At 41.2% G+C, this 17,677-nt stretch overlaps 1 protein-coding gene across 3 annotated transcripts in view; it reads right to left on the bottom strand.

Annotated features, from left to right (window-relative positions):
- Positions 1-1,435: 1,435 nt before the first annotated feature.
- Positions 1,436-17,677, bottom strand: part of sdhdb (succinate dehydrogenase complex, subunit D, integral membrane protein b) — a 28,456-nt gene continuing 12,214 nt past the window's right edge. For all 3 annotated transcript variants that reach the window (XM_043676404.2, XM_087976321.1, XM_087976322.1), the window contains 2 exons: positions 11,613-11,757; positions 1,436-5,387 (listed from right to left, as the gene is read on the bottom strand). In XM_043676404.2, the coding sequence (XP_043532339.2) occupies positions 5,222-5,387; positions 11,613-11,757 (311 nt within the window). In that variant the 3' untranslated portion in view covers positions 1,436-5,221. The remainder of the gene's footprint in view (positions 5,388-11,612; positions 11,758-17,677) is intronic.

Raw genomic sequence — 17,677 nt, forward strand, 5'->3', positions numbered from 1 at the left:
AGGTAGGGAGGAGGGACTTGGGGGAGGGGCGTTGGGAATGGGATAGGTGGAAGGAGGTTAAGATGAGGGTGTTAGGCTGGAGAGGGGGTGGGGGCGGAGAGGTCAGGAAGAAGTTTGCAGGTCAAGAAGGCGGTGCTGAGTCTGAGGGTTGGGACTGAGATAAGGTGGGGGGAGGGGAAATGAGGAAGCTGGAGAAATCTGCATTCATCCCTTGTGGTTGGAGGGTTCCGAGGTGGAAGACGAGGCGCTCTTTCTCCAGGTGTCGTGTTGCCATGGTCTGGCGATGGAGGAGGCCAAGGACCTGCTTGTCCTTGGCAGAGTGGGAGGGGGAGTTAGAGTGTTCAGCCACAGGGCAGTTGGGTTGGTTGGTGCGGGTGTCCCAGAGGTGTTCTCTGAAACGTTCTGCAAATAGGCTGTCTCCCCAATGTATAGGAGGCCACATCGGGTGCAGCGGATGCAGTAAATGATGTGTATGGACGTGCAGGTGAATTTGTGATAGATATGGAAGGATCCTTTGGGGCCTTGGAGGGAAGTGGGAGGGGGGGGCAGGTTGTGTGGCGCAAGTTTTGCATTTCTTGCGGTTGCAGGGGAAGGTGCCGGGAGTGGAGGTTGGGTTGGTCGGGGGTGTGGACCTGATGAGGGAGTCACGGAGGGAGTGGTCTTTCCAGAACACTGATAGGGGAGGGGAGGGAAATATTCCTTGGTGGTGAGGTCTGTTTGGAGGTGGTGGAAATGACGAAGGATAATACGATATATCTGGAGGTTGGTGGGGTGGTAGGTGAGGACCAGTGGGGTTCTGTCCTGGTGGCGATTGGAGGGGCGGGATTCAAGGGCAGAGGAGCGTGAAGTGGAGGAGATGCGGTGGAGAGCATCGTCAACCATGTCTGAGGGGAAATTGCGGCCTTTGAAGAAGGAGGCCATCTGGGTTGTTCGGTATTGGAACTGGTCCTCCTGGGAGCAGATTCGGTGGAGGCGAAGGAATTGGGAATATGGGATGGCGTTTTTACAGGGGGCAGGGTGGGCGGAAGTGTAATCTAGGTAGCTGTGGGAGTCGGTCGGTTTATAGTAAACGTCCGTGTTGAGTCGGTCGTCCGAGATAGAATGAAGGTTGAGGTGGAGTTCAGACATTAGCTCTTAAGACAACATTAAGGTCTAACAAGGGACTTGTCTCAATAAGGGAGGGTTCTTCATTTCAGCAGTCATGCTGGACTGGCTTGGCTTTTATCCATGATTGGAAACTACTTAGGAGAAGTCACTCAAATAAAAAAAAATGTGAAAGCTAGTTTGGGAAATAAAAATGGGAAACTAGTTGTTCTTCTTAGCCAAGTTACTCAAGGATATCTCATACAAAGCTTTACAAGTCCTGCCCTGACCCAAAACACTGCAATAAAAAGTTGTTTGTTTTAATTGAGTGCATAGGTTTATTCTAACTTGGTTTCAACGTTTACAAGAGTACTACTTAAGGTAATTGCTTAAAGCTGTAAATTATGTACAAATTAACTCTTTATATGAATGTAGAAATGTCCAATAATAAACATCATTGAAACAGATTCTTCAACATTTGAAACATCCAGGATTGCTGATTTCTATATCATTACATATTACTTAAACAATTGTTTTTAAACAGTTGTAAAAGAACATACTATGCACTTACACTGGTCGAGATACTGACTGTACTCAATATACAAAATGTTATAACATTTGAACAAATCCCACATCTTCAGACAAGCAAAGTGAAATTGCTCTGCTTGCGATTTAATTTGACCAGTTGGATTCCAGTACAACATGGCATTGCATTTGTGGAAACTGCATTTGGAACTGATTATATTCAATTGAAGGAAGGGTAATATTGAATAGAGATTTCACTGGCTTTGTCGTGATGTAGCCATAGAATTCAGCTGACCCACTACATAGAAAATGTATGCTGTATTGACCAGTATTCACTGCTGACTTTTCATTCATTTATATTTGAGATACATATCTGTCACACTTCAGTGGCACAATCATAGTCTTTTCATTAAATGTATAAGAAAAGCTTGTCTTTAGGATCTACTTGACCTCTAAATTTAAACTGCAAATTGGAGTACAATTGGACAGTCTTATAGATACCAGGTCTCTGTTCCAGCTTCACTGCAGAACAATAGATTGCGCATTATGGAAAATTTCGATCCTTATAATACTCAACGCTCTTAGCCATACTGCAAGCACTACCACCTGAGATTCACTGATCTACTCAAAAAATCAGTGGCTGCAGTCAGATGTTTGCTTGTGTATCAAACACAGGGGAAAGAGGAGAATATATCACAGCAAAAAGCAATTGGTGCAAGTTCCCTGCAAGTGTGCTGTGAACTCAGGGGGTGGGGCACATTCCTTTCTTACAATTCCCTCCAATGCTAACAGCATTTGTGCTGCATGTTGAAATCACAGATTGCAAGTCAGTCTAAACCAAACTCTGCAAATTTACTCATCTGCTTTGCCACATGCATAGCATTATGGCATAAAATGGACAAATGACAGCTGAGCCTCTAAATTATCATGAATTATGGTGGAAGCATTTCTGCAGCTTTGTAATCTGCAGCACTAGAAATTCAAAAAGAAATTGTTCAAACTTAGCCATGTATCAAGAGCAGCTAGTTTGACTGCACCTCTTAGAAAGACTGATGATCCTCAAGACAGAAAAAATACAATGCAATTGGACCAAAGGATTGAATTGCATTAAATGTAATCTATACTGGAATGACACTGGAAATTATGAGTCCAAAAATTTGCTACTTATACCCATCATTTATACCATCTAACTGGATATCTATTTCCAGAAGTTTTTTTTTGCTATAGTCAGTAGCACCACACTAGAACTGAAATGATATTCTGCCACACGGATGGGGCTGCTTCCCATGGGCAAAGGAACCTCGAATATGGGATCAGCGTCTCAAGAGGAGGAGAAATCACTCAAAGATAGCAAATCTTTGGAATTTCCTTCCCAGTAGGTTTTGAATAATCCATCACTGAAGATAGATTTTTGCTGTCTCTGGGAATCGAAGGACATGGGGGCTGGTCGGAAAAATTGAGGCATAAGCAGCCATGATCATGGTAGATGGTGCTGCAAACTTTACAGGCTACATGGCTGTCTCCCACTTTCGAACTTCAAGTCATGTTGGGTTTTACGGGGTAATCAATAAGGTGTTATTGTAATTAAATGATACAGAAAACATCCCAACACATGACAATGAAATCGGTTAGTATCTGACCCAAAAGGGTGCCATTCCCAAACACTGCATCATAAAGGTGGAATACCACATTTTAAACATCCATATCCTTTGCAAGGAAGGGAAATGTTCTCAGATATGAATCCAGGATATGCCCCTCAACCAAATCTTTCTTCTAATATTTGCTTGGACAGGGATATGAATTGCTCTCTCAACTACAGAAAAATATCACAGCCAAACAAAATTTCACTTTTGGTTACATATTGTAGCTCTACTCAGAAGTATGGAGGAAAACTCAAGATGTCCACTCCCCATTTCTCAAAATGACAGCTGATACTCCACATTATTTTATTCTACAATGGTTTGGGTTTTTTTAATGTTAGCAGCAGGTTCTATTGTGAGTCAATTGTGTAGATGACTATAGACTGTAGTCTGCTTTACTGGTACAGAAGGGGATGGACAAATTCCTGGCCTGCATATACCCTCTGTCCTCCTCAGTTTTAATACTGGAAGACTTGCTTTTTATAGCACCGTTCCGATATTCCAAGGCTTTGCATGCAATTAAATACTTTTGAAGTTGACGTAGCATAGAAATTACAACACCCTAAGTTTCTATCAGCAGATTTCCACAATCTCATTGTTTATGATTAGATAACCTACTTTAGTGATCACTACCAGTAAACTAAGGATTATTTTTTAGAAGCTAAATTCAAAATTGATCATACAAACACCCTTTAAATATTTTCGTTGAAATGTGTACAGCATGTGAAGTCAGTGTTGCAGATTGTATATCTTATAATTTATTTCTGGCATTCAAATATTATAAAGAAAGACTCGCTCAACAGGTGCGACAGTGTCAAGCAGAGACTAAAATTCACTTTTTCTGCAATGTGTCTGCCCCCAAACAGAGACCACCTGGCTCTCCCCTGCAGATCAAGCAAGCAACCAGATATCCCCTTGCCCACAGTAATCCTCTCTCATCCCATTTTAATTGCTTGTTAAAATGAAAGGGAACTTGGAATAATTGTTTTAATCAGCACTGAATTGCAACAAATTGAGAAATGTGGGCCTTGCCAAAGCCATTTCACAAGGTGGAAAGAGTACCACTTCGGTTTGCACACATCCAGTCAGGATCCAACGATGAAACAAGAATTGCTGACTCATACATCCTCATTGTGTCAAAAACATTCCAGTGATGAAAATCAATAAGTTTCATCACTTGAAACAGCAACACGCCTTACAAAGCATTCTGCTTGTTGTAATTAACTGTTGCTAAACAATAAAAAAGACACTTGTGGGTTTTAGCCTCTAGTAATGAGCAGACTTCACAAGACCAAGTGGTAAGGGAGCAAAAAGGGAAATTTCACCATCAGACAAAAATGAAAATAAATTGTGAAAACTGAATAATTGTGAAACATCTTCACCATGATAATTAAAACGTGGAACTCACTTTCATGTGGAGTGGTTGTGGCATTTAGCAAGGATGCATTTAATGGGAAACTGTATAACCACAAGAATAAGATGAAATGGTTGGAAGGAGGCATGTGCGCAGCATAAACAAGCATTGACCAAATGGACCGAATAGCTGCTATGTTGTAAATGCGTGATAAAACAATTTGGGGTCAATAAAATGATGATATCTGTATAGCTGAATCAAATCAATACTGGTTTGTACACTTTTGCAAAACAAGCCCCTTTGGACAGGATTTTGAAAATTATTGCAGTTATATACAATGGGAACTTGCACACATGGGGAATGGTATGGAGGCTGTGGAAAAGCACAGAAGTGCAGTTTATTTACAAGGCTGGTGGTATGACTGGTTGATATAAGGCAACATCTACAATCAGTGTAACAAAGATTTCAAAGATACATTCGGAAAACATTTCCATTCTGTCAGCTCTTTTTGAATGAAATAGTGATTTGTCAAGAAAATTAAATATATATATGTTTAAAAATCAAAGTGAGCCCAGAAATGGTTCAGCTGAAAAGGACGCTACCACAATCAGTTAATGTGTTAGAGGCTCCAGAGCATTGCAATAGCCTTGCAGATTCCCACATCGTGGTAATTGAAGTAGCACAGGCCAGCAAAAGTGATTGCTGACAGGATATGGAGGCCTGCCCGGGCCAGCTTCACCTTGGTATCTCCGTGTACGTAATCTATGAGTATTTGTCCAAGACCCCTGAAAGAGAACAGAGGAATTTACAGATAAAAGGCAATGAACTTGCACACAAAATCCAAAACCATTGCTCAAGTGAATGCCCATGTTTGCCAAAGACCATGAACAGTCCAACCACCCCGAGTGTAACAGTGACCATCTTCCTCTCCATGAAAAAATGAATATTTGTTGCAATGAGAGAAATTTTAGAAATTTTCAGCATTAATCAGACTGATATTAAGCTGCTATAAATACATTTAGCATGTTAGGGATCAATGATTAAACTTAACAGTCAGATATTTTAGGAAATTAGGAAATGTTCCTTCATGCAAACATTGGTAGGAATTTGGAACCAAAAGAAATAGGAACAGGAACAGGCCATTCAGCCCCTTGAGTCTGCTCCACAATACAATAGGATCAGGGCTGATCTGACATTTCTAACATCTACTTCCCTGCCCCTTCCCCATAATGCTCGATTCTCTGACTGATTGAGAATCTATCTCAGCTGTAAATATACACAATAATTCTGCCCCACAGCTCTCTTTGGCAATGAGTTCCAAAGACACTCAATCCTCAGAAGAACTTTCTCTTCATCCCAGTCTTAAATTGGCACCCCTTTATTTGGAGATGCCCTCTGACCCTAAACTCTCCCACAAGGGAAAAAAAAAATATCAGGATTTATCCTCTCAAACCCCTTAAGAATCTTATGTTTCAATGAGATCACCCCTCAGTCCAGTCAGTAGAGAACCAGCCTGTTCAATCTCTCATACCGGGATAATCCTAGTGAACCTTCTCTGAAGCACCTCCAGTGAAATTCTTTCCTTTAACAAGGGGACCAAAACTGTTCACAGTACTTCAGATGTGTTCTCACCAGCACATTATAAAATCTCGCTCCCCAACCTCCTTAAAATAATGTTCCATTAGTCTTCCTGATTACCTGCTGCTTCTGTGCTGGCTTTCTGTGTTTCATGCACAAGTCCTCAGTAGTGCCTTTGTGCTGCAGGTTTCTATAGTTTTGCTCCATTTAAATAATATTGTTCTTGTCTTCTCCTTCCGCAATAATCAATTTTGTATTTTCCCCCATCATACTCCATTTGCCAACTTCTTGCCCACTTTATTAACCTAACAATACCTCCCTAAGATGTTTATACCCTCTTGCAACTTGCCTTTCCATCTGTTGTGTTGTCTGTAAATATTGCTACAGTATATTCATTTCCTTCGCCGAGTCATTACCATGTAATGTGGATAGTTATGGCCCCAGCAGTGATTCCTGTGGAACCCCACTAGTCATGGGTCACAAACTGGAAAGAGCCCTTCATTCCCACTTGCTGTTTCCCACCCATTAGCTGAATTCTCTATCCGTGCCTCTAAAACCATGGACTCTTATCTTACAAATTAATCTTGTGTGAAGTACACACCTTCTGGTTCCCCTCGGTCCACTCTGGATGAGACTTTTTCAACAAACTCTACATTAGTTAGATACAATTTTTCTTTCATGAAGCTACTCTGGCTACTTGCTTAGATTATAAATTTTCCAAATGTTCTGCTATGTTCTTAACAACCAATTCCAATACTTTTCCAATAGTTGATGTTTTTGCAACCATCTTCAATAAATCTAAGTCAACTGATTCAATATTAAACCAGAAAAATTCGAGTGAACAAAAATATTCTGGCACAGCAAGTAGAGGGGGAAATCTGAAGAATGATCTAGAGTGATACTGCACTTTCAGAACTAACCACCAGACAATTTTAAGAAACTAAAACTGAGTATCAAAGTCAGAGTTTAGATATCGGAATACACAAAGTAATATTATAGTGATCACATTTAACTGCAGTGATTCCATTCCTTTGAAGTGTTTCTATCTTTCTTCCACTGCCCTGAGCACATCACTTTTTCAGTAAAAATGGAAAATAAGCCTATGCCCCTTCTACCGTGGGATATCCAAAGATGTATGCAGATCTCCAACTGTGACCTAAATGTTATCAGACACAAATGTGTCACTGCTGCAATTCTGAAATCCTTTGCTTGCCAGGTTAGTTTAGGTCCCTCAGTTTACTCTCATCCTTCCCTGCAAGTCTTGCACCTTGTTGACAAAATGACTCTTTTGACTAGGGATACAGAATGAACAAATTACAAAAGGACATTAGATATAAAAACGTTTGTGGTTTATCGAGTCTAACTAAAAGCATCACAGGTTGTGGGGTGTGGGTACAGGCAGCTCATCAACCCAGCAAACATCTCCGAGCAGGTGGCCACAAATCTATTTTTAAATGTAAAAAAAACACCCAACACCACATGTCTGTCCAAAACGTTCAACAAGATGTGCCACAAACATCAATTACAAGTCAGTTTCCATCCCATAAATTTCTTTGTTCAATTTTTCATTCGATCCTTGCAATCCCAAAGGTGCAAATAGAGGTTTGACAACAACTCTTCCTCAGCTAGCCAAGTCAAGACATCTTACTCAATTGAATATGTTCAGCAAGGAAGCCTACACAACAAGCAGAGTCAAGCCATTTAATCAAAGGTGATAACAAGTCTGATCCCACGAGCAATTTGCTCAGGTGGACAGAATAAATTATGACTGGTGAACCAATGTCACCTCACAAACATAACTCACCCATTTGCTTTTATATCTTAGTTTCCCTTTTGCCCACTTTACCTTGCCCTTGCAAGTGCAAGGAACATTTGACTAACAATAAAGCAAAAGACCAATCTAGGTCTTTTTCAATATATAATTTCAGTTGCATCACACTATAAACTTTTGCTATAAATTCTGTGTCTTACGATCTTATACTCCACAACCACTTGAAGGAGCAACGCTCCAAAAGCTAGTGCTTCCAAATAAAGCTGTTGGACTATAACCTGGTGTTGTGTGATTTTTAACTTTGCTGAAAAATGTTTTGCTGGAAAAGGGCAGCAGGTCAGACAGCATCCAAGGAGCAGGAGAATCAACATTTCGGGGCATAAGCCCTTCTTCAGGATGGAAGAATTTTTAACTTTGTACACTTCAGCCCAACACTGGCACCTCCAAATCATGTGGAGACAGGAACAGTTATTGGTTTGAGTTCAATCGGACTTCAGAACTGACTTGTCTGATGATCACCCTGCTATTTTAGGCCAGTTACTGTAAATTCAAATTTCCCTAACGGAAAAACAGGTGGTGAATTTATTTTCAACATTTTTCAAACCAAGAAATTAAGCAAAACACAATCTCAGACGATTATCTTTCAGTAAATGTGTAGGTGCCTGCCGTTAACCTCAACAAAGTCTAGTTTCAGATCAGTGCCTTAAAGATCAGAGTAATATTGGGTCAGGCTTTGTAAAATAAACGGCTAATTCTTTCCTGCCACCACATCACAGGCGTATATTTATTGTAAACAGATTTAGCTAGCAATTCCAGTTATGTTCCAGCCAACACCAGGAGGAAAGTTGCATCAGCCACTACATTTTTAAATTGTTCAGTTAGCTGCCACAATGTGTGACATGATTTGAATTTGCAGAAAAATAACAATGTGCATTTATACAGTTCCTTACAACACAATGAATGTTTCTGAGCACAGCAATTGTTTTGTCAAACCAAATTTGATTCTGAGCCATGTAAGGAAATGTTGTAACAGGTGGCCAAGAATTTGTCCAAACAGGAAGGTTTTCATTAGCAACTTAAAGGAAAGAGGTTCGTGACGTTGGTTTTTTTTTGGGGGGGGGGTGGATGGAGAGGAAGCAGAGAAAGGGAAAGCAGAATCATAGCGTCATAGAGATGTACAGCATGGAAACAGACCCTTCGGTCCAACCTGTCCATGCTGAACAGAAATCCCAACCCAATCTAGTCCCTGCCAGCACCCAGCCCATATCCCTCCAAACCCTTCCTATTCATATACCCATCCAGATGCCTCTTAAATGTTGCAATTGTACCAGCCTCCACCACTTCCTTTTAGATTAGATTACATTACAGTGTGGAAACAGGCCCTTTGGCCCAACAAGTCCACACCGCCCCACCGAAGCGCAACCCACCCATACCCCTACATTTACCCCTTACCTAACACTACGGGCAATTTAGCATGGCCAATTCACCTGACCTGCACATCTTTGGACTGTGGGAGGAAACCGGAGAACCCAGAGGAAACCCACGCAGACACGGGGAGAACGTGCAAACTCCACACAGTCAGTCGCCTGAGGCGGGAATTGAACCCGGATCTCAAGCGCTGCGAGGCAGCAGTGCTAACCACTGTGCCACCGTGCCGCCCAGCTCATTCCATACACATACCACCCTCTGCGTGAAAAAGTTGTCCCTTAGGTCTCTTTTATATCTTTCCCCTCTCACTCTAAACCTATGCCCTCTAGTTCTGGACTCCCCCACCCCGGAGAAAAGACCTGGTCTATTTATCCTATCCATGCCGCTCAATTTTGTAAACCTCTTTCAGGTCACCCCTCAGCGTCCGACGCTCCAGGGAAAACAGCCTGTTCAGCCTCTCCCTGTAGCTCAAATCCTCCAACCCTGGCAACATCTTTGTAAATCTTTTCTGAACCCTTTCAAGTTTCACAACATCTTTCTGATAGGAAGGAGACCAGAATTGCACGCAATATTCCAATAGTGGCTTAACCAATGTCCGCAACATGACCTCCCAACTCCTGTACTCAATACTCTGACCAATAAAAGACGGTTGAAAACAAAAATATTTGAGATAAACATGAAAGAACCAGAGATGAAGACGTGAGCCACTCTGACCCCAACCAGATCAGGAGTAAATCATCCACCACATTCACTTGGTTTCTAGTGGACAAAGCATAGTCTGCGAATAGACATCCTCAGTATACAGTGCTGAGCTCAGACAGACACTGGTCATCGTCATTTTCCCTCCACATTTCTGCACTGCTATTCCAAGGGTCACTGGATCTGTGTTGAGGATACAACTCCACTTTGCTTTGTCTTGGCCAAATGGTCATATTTCACAAGAACCCTGATGCTACTGCAACCACAATCAAACTTCTTCTAACCCAATTCCCACACGCATTCTGTTAGTCATTTCAAGCAGTGACCCGAATAGTAATCAGGCCCTGGAAGTTTCTCTGGTACTTTCAGACAGAGGACCATTACCTTATTTGAGAAAGGCAGCAGCAAACAAATTGAAACCGGAGATGTTCAACTCCAAATAGCTCAGTCTCTGACTTTACCAACAAAGGTACCTTAAATATTCCATTTCCTAGCTCTAGTGTATACTATTAACAAGATTATATACAAAAACTCAAGTATTCACTACTATCTAGAGGGACAAGGGTTGCAGACCAAGAGAAAACACTATAATCCATAACCTTTTAACTTTGAAGATATTGTCATTTCTTCAATGTCACTGGGTCTAAATTCTAGGAGATCCCTTCCAAATACCACTATGAATGTTTAGAAGGGATGTCTAGAATCGATGGACTTGGTTACCATGAAGGTCCTACCTTCTCAACCTCGCCAGAGTCATGGCTCCCCTCAAATTAAATTCACCACCAGTCAGCTCAGTCTAACGTGAGAGCAGTCCTATGGTTCTCAGACTACGTGTCTTTACTTTGCTTCACATCTCATGGGCTGCAATGGTTCAAGAAGGAACTCACTGCCACCTGCTCAGCAGTAGGAGTTCTACAGCACGGGAAGATGCCCTTCAAATAACTGGGATGAGCAATAAATGCTAGTCTGGCCAATGATCCAACATACAGGGAACAATCGAGGAGAGATGGTACTGCAGTGACGATGTCATTAGACAAGTAACCCAGAGCCGAGACGAATGCTCTGGGCACACAGGTTCAAATCCCATCGTGGCAGGTGGTAAAATCTTACATTCCATTAATAAACATTGAATGTACAGTCAGCCTCTGCAAAGGTGACAATAATATTCATAGTCAAATGTCATTAAAAACAACTGAGTATGGTTCAATAATATCCTTTAAGGGAAGGAAATTCTAACCTGCTCTGGGCTGCATTTGAACAAACAACAACGTGGCTCATTCTTAATTGTTCACTATAAGCAAGCAACTTAGTTCAAGGGCAGTTCGAGATAGGTGTCAAATTCTGGCCATGTCAGTGACAGTCACATCCCACTGAGGAACGAAAAAACCCAAAATCCCAACTTTCTAATATCTTCACATAACTGAAGCCTTTCATACCCCCTATCAATTAGATCTATCAAATCAAATTGTCTACCCCATTCCAGTAATTAAAACAAAATTAATGGAAGGTAAATTACAATCAGAAGCGACCGTACCAATGACTATGGAGAGTAACAGCTGCAGCCAATGAGTAATCCATGACAGTTCCTGGGTAGAAATATGCAGCAGGAAAAAGGCCCAATAAGGTGACACTTAATATCCGTTCACTCGTCCAATGTAGCGAGGCAGCTTTCGAACCATCTGACAAAGGAATAAAATGACATAACGCGTAACACCAGGTAAAATCTCTAAATCACACGAATATAACTGTACACCAGAAGCAACATGAATAGCCCCACAATTTCAATTTGCAAATTAGAACCTGATTTGCAGAAGTGGGTTAAAAAATACTTAATAAGATCAGTGATTTTTGTGCAAAACAATCAAACAATTAGAATGGAAAAACACAATTGATTATAGTTATTTCTGACCCAAACAGAAAATATGCCATTGCATAGAAATTGTGCAACTTTTGAATTTCATGTGGACTTTCAGGTGTTAATTTCAGCTGCTGTATTAACCATTTGAGGAAACTACCCAGAAGAGAAGAAAATTTTATAAAACTATATCAGTTTAAATTATGAATGGATGAAATTTGTCAGCACCTTTTACCTTGATCAAGTTACATTTTAAATTTCAGACGTTTGTATTCCCACAAGACCAACTTTCCAAATAAACAAAAAAATGGAATACACCAACGACTGAATATTCTTGCTCACACAACATGGCTTCACATTATGTTACTGTGCTATGTATACAGGGTGAATAGCCAAGGTCTTTTTCCCAGAATAGGGGAGTCCAAAACTAGAGGGCATAGGTTTAAAGTGCGAGGGGAAAAATTTAAAAGGGATCGAAGGGGAAGCTTTTTCACGCAGAAGGTGAGGTGTGTATGGACTGAATTGCCAGAGGAAGTGGTAATATTGAAATTTTTGAGATTCACAATTTTAACTTTGCTTTATCTTAAGATTCTCTTAAGCTGCTTAATATTTTTTGGTATTGGGGATATAAAGGATCATTTCCCAGCTCTGACACTAAATATATTAAGAAACAACATTTCTGCTGGTTATTGTTTCCATGTCCCCTCCAGTTTTGTCTGAGTGTATCTGGAAAGGACTAGGAGGCATGATGATGATGAGTAGTTGTAATTTTCAAATTAGAATTACTGCTTCTGCCATATTTAAGTTGCAACCACTGCAGCACCATCACCTATGCTAAGGAGAATGAGTAAACCTACATGATCTTGATTTATGTCTCCTACATGGTTACACTTCTATTGATGACTGACACCAAATATAGTCAAAACGCCCTCTGTCTGCTGGCTATCCTGTTTGTAGAAGCACAATTGTCGTATCCATGAAACCATACCATGTTTTGGCTACCTGTACTTACCTTTCCTGATGAAGGACTTTTGCCGAAATGTCAATTTTCCTGCTCCTCGGATGTTGCCTGACCTGCTGTGCTTTTCCAGCACCACTCTGATCTAAACCCTACCTGCACTTAGCGTTAGCTTTGCTCAATTGAAGGTAAGCTTACCTATAAACTAGAAAGTTGCGTATTCAAATCCCCTTGCAAGATGTGAGCTTGTAATTCAGACCCTTCCTTGGATTCAGCATGATGGGAATTTCGATTGTTAAAGTATCGACAAATGTCGAACCCAGTTTGTGTAGAACAAAGTCCCCAAGCAACTTTCCTGTGACTGGTCAGGTACTCTGTCCCAGTGCATAAATATTATCTAGGAACTAGGAGAACTCCACCACTTTGCAAATAGTACCATCAGATCCTTTACATTCACCAAACAGGGTGAGCAGTTTTGCACTGAAGTTTCAGTCGACAAAAACTGTCAAGTCCTATCTCATGACTATCAGTCTACAAATGTTGGCTTTCTTTGTGGTTCTAAAAAGTCTCCCACTACTCACGAGCTAAGTGGCTTTTAGTTAATTTTTTTAACTTCATTCTTTTCATATAACTTCAAAGAATTTTTGGAAAATATTTTGTTTTCTGCGGGTCAACAATGAATTTTAAGTGCTCTGCAATTTAAATTGGAGGCCTGTGACCAGTGGAGTGCCACAAGGATCGGTGCTGGGTCCTCTACTTTTTGTCATTTACATAAATAATTTGGATGCGAGCATTAGAGGTACAGTTAGTAAGTTTGCAGATGACACCAAAATTGGAGGTGTAGTGGACAGTGAAGAGGGTTACCTCAGATTACAACAGGATTTGGATCAGATGGGCCAATGGGCTGAGAAGTGGCAGATGGAGCTTAATTCAGATAAATGTGAGGTGCTGCATTTTGGGAAAGCAAATCTTAGCAGGACTTATATACTTAATGGTAAGGTTTTCGGGAGTGTTGCTGAACAAAGAGACCTTGGAGTGCAGGTTCCTAGCACCTTGAAAGTGGAGTCACAGGTAGATAGGATAATGAAGGTGGGCGTTTGGTATGCTTTCCTTTATTGGTCAGGAGTATTGAGTATAGGAGTTGGGAGGTCATGTTGCGGCTGTACAGAACATTGGTTAGGCCACTGTTGGAATACTGTGTGCAATTCTGGTCTCCTTCCTATCGGAAAGAAGTGAGACTTGAAAGGGTTCAGAAAAGATTTACAAGGATATTGCCAGGGTTGGAGGCTTTGAGTTACAGGGAGAAGCTGAACAGGCTGGGGCTGTTTTCCCTGGAGCGTTGGAGGCTGAGGGGTGACCTCATAGAGGTTTATAAAATCATGAGGGGCATGGATAGGGTTAATAGACAAAGTCTTTTCCCTGGGGTGGGGGAAGTCCAGAACTAGAGGGCATAGGTTTAGGGTGAGAGGGGAAAAGACATAAAAGGGACCTAAGGGGCAACTTTTTCATGCAGAGGGTGGTACGTGTATGGAATGAGCTGCCAGAGGAAGTTGTGGAAGCTGTTACAATTGCAACATTTAAAAGGCATCTGGATGGGTATACGAATAGGAAGGGTTTAGAGGGATATGGGCCAAGTGCGCAAATGGAACTAGATGAAGTTTGGATATCTGGCCGGCATGGACAAGTTGGACCGAGGGTTCTGTTTCCATGCTGTACATCTCTATGACTCTATGATGGAGGCTGGTACATTTACAACATTTAAAGACATATGGATGGGTATATGAATAGGAATGGTATGTACCAAATGCTGACAAGTGGAACGAGATTTATTTCGGATATCTGGTCAGCATGGACGAGTTGGACCAAAGGAAATGTTTTCATGTTGTACATTTGTGACTCTTAATACCATTTCCTGTTAATATGGTTGTGTGCATGACCTGTAGTGTTTTTATGATCACAATTCTAGACCCTACACCTCTTTGTGGTTAAAGGTAATTGTTTTCTCTCTCCCCCGATGTGGTTTCTAAAGTCAGTTAGAAACTAGTGTTTAGGTTGCTTGGAAACATACTCCTTCGAGTGGAAATGAATTGCTTCCTCTTTTTCTTAAAAATGTCAAAAGTACACAAATGCAGTGCGACGTGTTGTATTCTGTCAAAGCTTCTTTTACAGAAAATTAACTCAAAGCTTTTCACTGACGGTAAATGCATCGACACAGTGAAGCAACAGGAAAAAAGGGAGACACGAGCAGAATTGGGTCTGTGATCTAAAACTCCTCCTACAGCTATGTTTTAAGTACATTTCTGAAAATAGTAACAGAGATGGCAAACTGGAAGAGAGAACAGGATATTGGGTACTGTGGCCATGGAGGACAGAACTGCAAATGTGGGACAAGGAAGACTCCAGTGCTATAGGAAAACAGACGTGCATTTACATAATGACTCCGAGAATCCTAAAACACTTTAGTAAGAGTTAAACCATTTTGAAGTGTCACTGTGGTGTACACAATGAGACAGCCAATTTGCACAAAGAAAACTCACCACAAAAAGCAATGAGATAACCAAGAGGCAACCTCTTTAAGTGGTGGTGGAAGGATTAATGAGCATCACAGAGAACACTTCTACTGTTCTTCAAACTAGTGACACCAGATATTTATACACACATTTTGGGGGCTGGTGAGAGATAGTAAGAAAGGGCACAAGCAAAACGGGTGTGAGTGAGTGAGTGAGTGAGTGAGTGAGTGAGTGAGAGAGAGCGAGAGAGGAGGCGCAGAGCTTTCCTTTAAGGTCATCTCTGGCAGATGCTATCTCCAACAGTGCAGCACTCCCCGAGTTTAGTGCTCATATTTGTCCAGTGAGCCGAAACCTACAACTTCCTGATTCAGAGGCCAGACTCACGTTCCATGGAGCTGCAATTAAACTGTTGAGTGGCAGCAGTTGTGAGCATACTGTTTGAGGATGGGGAAACAGCAGATGGTGGAGAGAGAACAAGCAGCCATGGTGACAGTGGAAGAGGGAATTTCGATCTCGGATTAACTTTAAGGCATATTGGAATTTGCACAGGATAGGAAGATGGGAAGTGCAGGAACTCAGTGTCAGCAACAAGGTGGCCTACATGGTTTTGAATGGGACTTGGCTATTCTGGGAGGAAAGCAAAGACGACGACAAGGTCCATACATACTGCCTAGGTGACCACAAAAAGTAAGCACTTTCATCAGTTAACTGATGGAAAATGCCATCCATCAAAAAGGCAGATCAGAAAGGAATCATCATTATTCATGAGGAAAAAGAGGGGTCACAAAAGAGAATTAGGTTACAAAAAAACAAAATGAAATGCTGATCCAGTGAGATAGAGGCCCGGGGAACACAAGTTGGACAAAACTGTTTGTGACATGATGCCACTCCATACTTGTTTGAGATCAGGTGCTCAGCTCATTAGAAACCATGGCAACAGATCTACCTCATTATTTTACGTTTGGGCATGTTAATGTGTTTTATATTGTAATCAATCATACTTTTGCTGCTATGGATTTGCTTCTGGTCAAGGACACCTAGCTGAGTATACCTACACAAGAACCATTGTCTAAGTCAGAGTGAGTTGCAAACGGCAATTAAACTGTGTGCGAGATTACAGCCAAACCAGTGTCCTCCTTGAACCACATCTGTCCTTTCCAGTAGGAACATGAACTGATTTTCCAGGTGTCATAGTGTCCCAATTGCTCACCCAGCAGAGATCAACAGGCAAGACAGAAGCCTTTAGAAACCAATTAAAAGCAAATCTGCAACAATGAATTGTGGGTATGGGAAGATGCTATTCCGATATATGTTTAAACGTCTGTCTCAATTCCCAGTTTAGGGCAGATTAATAGAGGCAGAATATACATTTATTACATGATAGATTCAGTTCCCTAATTCTCAGAGTTTGCTCCTGGCAGCAATACTACTACCATTGGCATTGAGCAGAAGTAATTCACATGAAGATGGGAAGAGAAAAGTTTTGATCATCACTGAGTTATTTATATACATTACTCAGTTGAATGACTTAGGGAGAATTAAGAAACAACTTGTTATAATAATGATATGGACCTGAAGAAACAGAGCTGACAGAAAGAGAGTCACTGTAGAAAGTAACAGCACTAAAAGATCCAAATGAATGGCTCCACCACATTAGGGTAAGTGGAATAGGAACATATCATTAAGAAAGCACAACATAGCCCTGGTCATAATATTACAGGAAGATGTGATCACCTTAGAAAAAAAGAGATTGAAGAAAGGTTTTCCATAAATGGGAATTTTAACTGAGATTTTTATTCAAAGTTTGTGCGAAGATTTGTAGCTCGGGTGCTCGTTGTTGTGGTTCTGTTCGACGAGCTGGAAGTTTTTGTTGCAAACGTTTCGTCCCCTGGCTAGGCGACATCATCAGTGCTTGGGAGCCTCCTGAGATTTTTATTCTTTTGTTGGATGTGAGCATTGCTGACAAGGCCAGCAGTTGTCACCCATCACTAATTGCTTTCAACAGAATGGTTTGTTTGGCCATTTCAGTTTAGAGTCAAGTATATTGCCATAGGTCTGGATTCACACGTGGGCAGAACAGGGAAGGATAGTGGATTTCCTTCCCTTTCATTAGTGAACCAGATGGATTTTGTTTATCACTGATGTTTTGACAGTCACCATCACTCAGATAAACTTCAATTTCAGATAGCTTTTGTTAATTAAATTTACATTACACCAGTTGTTGTGGTAGGATTTGCATCAGTGGTCCCCAATAATTGTCAATAAGTTAGTGCAGA

Source organism: Chiloscyllium plagiosum, unplaced genomic scaffold, assembly GCF_037043375.1.
Source record: "Chiloscyllium plagiosum isolate Xiang-an unplaced genomic scaffold, Cpla_swu_hap1 HiC_scaffold_29, whole genome shotgun sequence".
Classification (NCBI taxonomy): Eukaryota; Metazoa; Chordata; class Chondrichthyes; order Orectolobiformes; family Hemiscylliidae; genus Chiloscyllium; species Chiloscyllium plagiosum.